Genomic DNA, 6,215 nt, shown 5'->3' with positions numbered 1-6,215 from the left:
CCAAAGATATGAATAAAGAAAATCACTGCAGGTTGTACTGTGCAAATGAACACAACAGTTTTGGCACCACATTGCCCAACAAAGTTGGGCAAATGTTGTGTGACATTGGGCAATGCTTTGTTAACCTTATACTGCAAGAGAATCTGGTATCAACATTCCACGGTTACCAAGCATTTAGTGCACAAGTACAAGTCCAAAAATGTGGCACGAGCCATGCAAACAAATGCAACTATTGCAGCATGCTTCACTGACCACAAAACAAAATGTTGGGTCAAAAATTTGACTGATTTCAAACATGCCCCAACATCATGCAATATTGCATAGTTATAAAAAACATGGTGTACAAACAATGGCAACATGTTGCACCCCACAATGTTGGGCAATGTTGTGCCAACATGTTGCGTTCATTTGCATGGGGCTTTACTATTGAAATTTCTGTTACCAACTATTGAATTTATTATGATAGCTCTGTCAAAACATCTCTTGAAAACTTCAAATTGGTTTCTTTAGTTTGAAGTTTATAGGAGGAAAAAGGAGAAGCCACGCGCGGCCCACAAGGAAGGAGTGACAGAAAAGACTGTGTTTGATCCGACTCCGTTCTTGTGCGTCCTCCCAGTCAGCTCCAGTTCCCCGATCAGCTTCTGCTCTGGGAGAGTGCTGGCAATGACATGTAAACAACTCAGTTCAGCACCTCACTGTAAATGGCCTAACTGATCCAAGGGAGACATCTTGGCTCTTTGAAAAAACAAAGCACAACAAGAACATTATTAAAAGTTTAAACCTAGTGGTAAAAGTTAGTTCAATTGCTTTCGATTCCTGGCAATAACCCACAGAAAGAGGGAAAACTTGGGCAAGTAGCCAGCCAGGAGAGTCGCATAAATATCTAGGGCAGTCAAACACATGCTTATTATCATGCATCTTGACATGATTCAGTTGCCACTAAGCTAAATGATGATCTTTTTGTTTCTTGGCAAATTTAACAGGCAAACAAAATCCATGGATTTCAGGGCTCAAAATAACAGCTGGTCAACGGACAATGTCCGGACTGATTGGGGACTTGACCAGTCAAACGTTCGCCTACCCGGACATGTTGTCCGGTGACAAGTCAATAATATAATAATATTAAAATAAACTGTCTACTTTCTTTCACCTCGCTGTATTGCGGAATTCAAACTTCCAACCAAAAAATGTTTATTACAGTCTCAAATTTAAAATATTTCCTCATGTACTGAAACAAACAATTTACTTAGTTCCAAAACCAAGAATATAAAAGTACAATTAAAAAAAACTATGATTAAAACATTCTTTTGACTTCTTTTCATTACCTATTCAGGGCTAAAAATTGCGACCAATACGATCGCATTTGCAACTAAATTTTCTTCCTTGGCGACTACAAAACTTTCTTTGCAAAACATAGAGGCGCAATCAGCAAAAAATAGATTCCAAACGGCAATCTTACTTCAACAGTCAACAGCATTGTTACTTGCAGTAAAATAACTTACTAAGGGAATGTTATTTCTTTAAGGTGGGGGTGTTGTATTTTTACCACATATATTTATAATTATTGGAAAATTATATGTTGCAATTTTGTTTGAGCAGAAACGAGGTATAATTCATGTTGTGTTGCTTCTGCTGCAACGAAAGCTAAAGTAATGCTTGTCAGCGAGTGTTCAGTGTTTTCAATGTCAGTGTAGAAAAACTTGTCAGCCTTTCAAGCCGTGTTAGCGTTCCGTGTAAAAGAATTCGGCAGCCGTTCGAGCCGTGTGACCGTTCCGTGCAGAAAAATTTGTGAGCCGTGCTAGAGTTTCGTGCAAAATATTCGGCAGCCGTTCGAACAGCTCAAGCTCATTTCTTTCAAAAATGTTGTCAGTCGTTTAAGAGGCCGATAGCTCTTTTGCTCATTTTCTGGTGGTCACGGTAGTAAGTATCATTATGCACTGTTTACAAACACTTCGTGAATAATCGCGATCCTCTTTCTGCTCCTGGGCTTATAATCCGAGCTTTCATGACATACGTTTTATTCAAACGAGTTACTTAATACTAGAAAAATGTTTCGATGTTTGACAGTATGCAAATGTTGATTGGCCACTGTTAATTTGAGGTCGAAGATATTACCTTTTACACTGTCGACTCATTCCTGCGAACAAGCTCTCTTGTTGGAAAGACTATTAAGTCCTCAACTTCATTCAACCTTTTTATTTTTTCCAAGGAAAAACGTTTGATAGGCTTCAAAAGCCAGCAAAAGCTCCATGCGTCGTGAACCTCAATGCGGCATATAAAGTTTTGTGGTTTCACAATGTCTCGGGTTTCAAGTTACATACGAAATATTTCCATGCATCAAGCGATGGTTTGAGTCAACTGGAGGGCCTGTTTTTAAAGGCAGAGTATTTTACTAACTCAATAAACTCAATACATGTTGTAAAACTCAAGATTTTCTTGTTTTGAAATCATGCCGGGACGCTTGATTAAAATGCAAATCAATGCGGCCGACAAATTGTCGCACCTGTACTGAATTTGCAGACTGTCATGTTACTGTGAAAATGCGTTGTGTGCACTTTGTGAAGAGTCATGGTACTTTTTCTACTTCTTTACCAGTGTTTTATTTAAGGCTTAAGTTTTATTTAACAAGTGTCCCAAAATGTATAATTTTTTTTAATTTTTTGTATGCGAACATCAAGCGCTCTTGATTTGAGGTCAAAAGATATCTCCCGTGGAAATTACCACTGTCCCGAGACTGTCACACTGAATCTTTCTTATGAATGAGAGTAATCATTTTCCCTACCTTCTGGGGAAAACTTTCGATTCACAACAGGCTTGAAAATCAAAACGTTTATGCCTGATGCGACGCGTGGCGGATGGAGGAACTTTCGCTTTGACGTTGAAGGAAAAAATATGAAAACGCACGCACTCATTCAGTGTGTTACGCATTTGTTTGTTTGTATTAATATATTCAATCAACTGTTTTTGATTGCTGTCATTTGAGGCCGTTCGAAATAAAGTGTATTCCTTTATAGCGATGCTGTTTGTAGCGAGTCTTCAATTTTATTTGTTTGAAAGCTAGCTTTCCAAAATTTTTCCAGCTGTTCGACTTCATCCGTGCGAAGAAAATTTTTTACATCCGTGTAAAGAAAATTTACATCCGTGGAGCCGTTCGACTTCATCCGTGCAAAGAAAATTTACATCTGTGTAGCCATTCACAACATTCGTGTAGAACGGCTCATCGACCTGTTTCTCATCCGTTCGCTTGCCGCGCGTTCAGCTGACACACTATTCTCTAAGGAACGTTTTCTCGTGAGAGGTCCATGACTACTTTCAACTGAGCTCAATTCTGACTTACATGTATGTGTTTTGCTTTCCCGTCGTTTGTTTTTTTACTGTTTTACTTGGTCACATTGAGCGTCTCATGGACTTAGACATCACGTTACTGCAGGGCAATCATTACTCCCAATTGTTGAGCAACACACTTTCTGTGTTGTCATGTGGACATCTGACCAACCTTTGTTTGCATATTAGTTGCATGTCCAGTGTCTTTTTTCCATGATATAAATACACTGTACAGTAGATAATATATTTACGAATATAAATCATATGTATGTGAATATGAGTAAAATATACCCCAGCTAGGAGTTAAAAAAAATCTTACCATTTCCTACGACAAATTAAGTGACTGTAGTTGATCTTCAAATTCACTCTTTCTTGACAACTTCTTTAGTTGATCACAGTCCAAGCTTGCACCTTTATGGTACTTCTCTTCTAAACCATTTATCTCAGCCAATTTCTTTTTAATTTTACGAACCTGCTTTTCAACTTCACTCTTTTTTATGTCACTTTGGGAGTCATGGTAAATCACCAGTCCTTTACCTCTTGAATCCCCAATCAGTTGTTTGTCTGGGGCTTCATTGCTACCCACAAACTGCTGCTGCTTGTCAACATCACCAACGCTGTTCTCCTTGAAATACAAACTGTTTTTGTTGAGCTTTGAAGATAGTAGTGGTTGTTCTTTATCGCAACCATTTTTGATACACAAAGTGTGTGAAGTTGCTATTTCATCATGATTTTTTGTACCATTTAATTTGTTTAGATAACAACTACTTTCACCCAAACTAATCTCTGAGTGGTTTAAACCATTAAGGAATGCTTCAGCATTGTTTTCATGGTTAAGAGAGTTGTAGCTTTTGTGGTTATTGTTACGAGAATTGTAGTGATTTCGGCGTCTATAATAAGATCGATAATAGCTAGGCCTGGCTGCTGGATATCCAGTGTACTCATAGCCTAGTCCTTGACCTGGTGATTGAAGATATCCTGGACCAGGAGTTTGGTTTTGGAAGCCATATGAGCTTGTGTAGGGAACTGGACATGATGCTACTGGTGGAATCACATTAAATGTGTTGGAGAAGGAAACAAAAGTTGGTTGTATTCCGGTGGTTTGGTATCCATTATTGGTTTGAAACAGAGTAGGAAGTACACTGTACCCTTGTGGCCACTGTTGCATGGCGAATGGCTGACTTGGCGACTGACATTTGGCTTCGTACACCTGCCCATTTTTGGGTTGACCAATCAACTTAAGAAAATCTTCTCTAAGATCTTTGCTTGGTATGTATTTTGTGTAGTCAAATCGCTCCTCTTCACAGAACCTTTCATCTTTTCCTGTGGAGCTGTTAGTGTCAGAAGAAGTTGTGTCACTTTCCGATTGTTCTAATTGCTTTTCAATTGATTTATTGTGGTTGGGTGACTTTAATTCGACTATTGGTAAAACTAAATCGTTTTCTCTCACATCGGGACAGTCTTCACCTAATCTGTTCTGCGGTTGTTGGTTTTCGCCATTTGGTGCGTTAAAAGCGATCTTACCAGTGTCATCTGCCTCTCCAATGAAATTTCGTATGCCGCCTACTAGATCAAGCCCACTCTTGCATCCGGTCGCATTCGCTTCACACGACGAAAAATTGAAAGTAGTTCCTGATGAAAAACTTTTTATTAATTTGTCTTTCGTGTTTCCACCATCTATATCGATGTCGCCGCTAATGTCTTGTTGTATTTTAGGTTCTCCTGGATTGTAAGGACAAACTGATCGGTGATAGTCCATTTCTGGGGCAAAAATCTCATGTTTGCCGTTGAACGGACATATGGCCTTTTCACTGATCGGAAAGTTTTCTCTGCACTTGATCAAATGATGTCCCATTCGAGCGGCTGTTACCCTGTGAGAGGAATCATACGGGCAGATAATCAATTGGTCAAGGTCTTCTACGTCTTGATCGCTTTCGGACATGATCTTTCGTCGGTTAATGTCCCCAGAAAGGCAAACCCGATCAAACAGTCAGCTGTTCCCTAACAAAATCATTCAGCCTGGTGACTTGGTAATTTTTTATTTGTTAGATCGGCGCATGCGAATTAGCACCCTGCCCACCATTCGACATTCTCGTTTCCAGAGCCTCCGTTTCTTTTGGTCACGATCGATCCCGAAGATCCCGAGAGGGACGTAAAGCCTGGACGTAAAGCGGGACGAGGGTGACCGCTGACACTGTAGAGGACTTTGGCGCGAGGAGGAAAAACTATTTTTAAATTTTCATTTTTCTGTTTGTTGTCTTAGTCTAACCGGATCATGGGAGTGATAAAGTAACAAGCAAGGTACGTATTTTTGTTCATGACAACACAAAGGTCATTGCAAACTTATCCACTAAGTTATATATCACGCTCGCACTCGACTCTTCGTTCAGCAAAAGTTCACACTGAAAGTTTTTCTATTGAAAAAAAAAAAAAAAGGGGGAAAAAAAAAAAAAAAAAAAAAAAAAAAAAAAAAAAAAAAAAAAAAAAAAAAAAAATTAAACCCTTATAAATATAATTAAATAAAATCCTTCCCTTTTATTATACCAAAAAAAAAACCCCCTCGGGGGGGCCCCCCCCGAAAACAAAAAAGAGAAACCCCCCCCGGGACTGAAAGTTTCATCTCTTTTTGTTCATTTCAAATAAGCTTACGTCTGACAGCGATAAGTCAATGATCTGTGAAGCAGAAATATGTTCTGCAAAGGATAAAATGTTTTTCTGTAAAGGCCGATTTCAGAGATTCCAACCCGGCCTCAGAGATGAAACGAGTGCTCCATTCGGAGAGTGTAGTGTTTGAAATACATGTAGCAACCAAGATTGACACCTCTATAATCTCATCATCATCACTTTGTTTACCCTCGGATTTGAAGAGTAGCTTATGCAGCTAATATCTC

The 6,215-nt window shown here is 39.1% G+C and overlaps 2 protein-coding genes across 2 annotated transcripts in view; one reads left to right on the top strand and one right to left on the bottom strand.

Moving 5' to 3' along the window:
* Positions 1-691: 691 nt before the first annotated feature.
* LOC144637241 (uncharacterized) lies at positions 692-5,352 on the bottom strand. The gene is made up of 2 exons (XM_078496371.1): positions 3,644-5,352; positions 692-735 (listed from the first exon to the last, which is right to left on the bottom strand). Exon 1 carries the CDS (start codon positions 5,264-5,266, stop codon positions 3,650-3,652), a length of 1,617 nt encoding a protein of 538 aa, XP_078352497.1. The 5' UTR covers positions 5,267-5,352; the 3' UTR covers positions 692-735; positions 3,644-3,649.
* Positions 5,353-5,485: 133 nt separating this feature from the next.
* The window catches only part of LOC144637251 (uncharacterized), a 67,339-nt gene continuing 66,609 nt past the window's right edge, over positions 5,486-6,215 (top strand). The window contains exon 1 of the mRNA XM_078496382.1: positions 5,486-5,625. The gene's annotated coding sequence lies outside the window, so the exon portion shown is untranslated. The remainder of the gene's footprint in view (positions 5,626-6,215) is intronic.

The sequence above is a fragment of the Oculina patagonica genome, chromosome 13, assembly GCF_052425735.1.
Source record: "Oculina patagonica isolate OP01 chromosome 13, crgOcupat, whole genome shotgun sequence".
NCBI classification, from domain to species: domain Eukaryota; kingdom Metazoa; phylum Cnidaria; class Anthozoa; order Scleractinia; family Oculinidae; genus Oculina; species Oculina patagonica.
Note: the sequence above shows the minus strand (reverse complement) of the source record. Positions and strands in the feature narration are given on the sequence as shown.

Excerpts from the sequence above, each read along its gene's own strand:
- LOC144637241 (XM_078496371.1), bottom strand. The coding sequence starts at position 5,266 with ATGTCCGAAAGCGATCAAGACGTAGAAGACCTTGACCAATTGATTATC.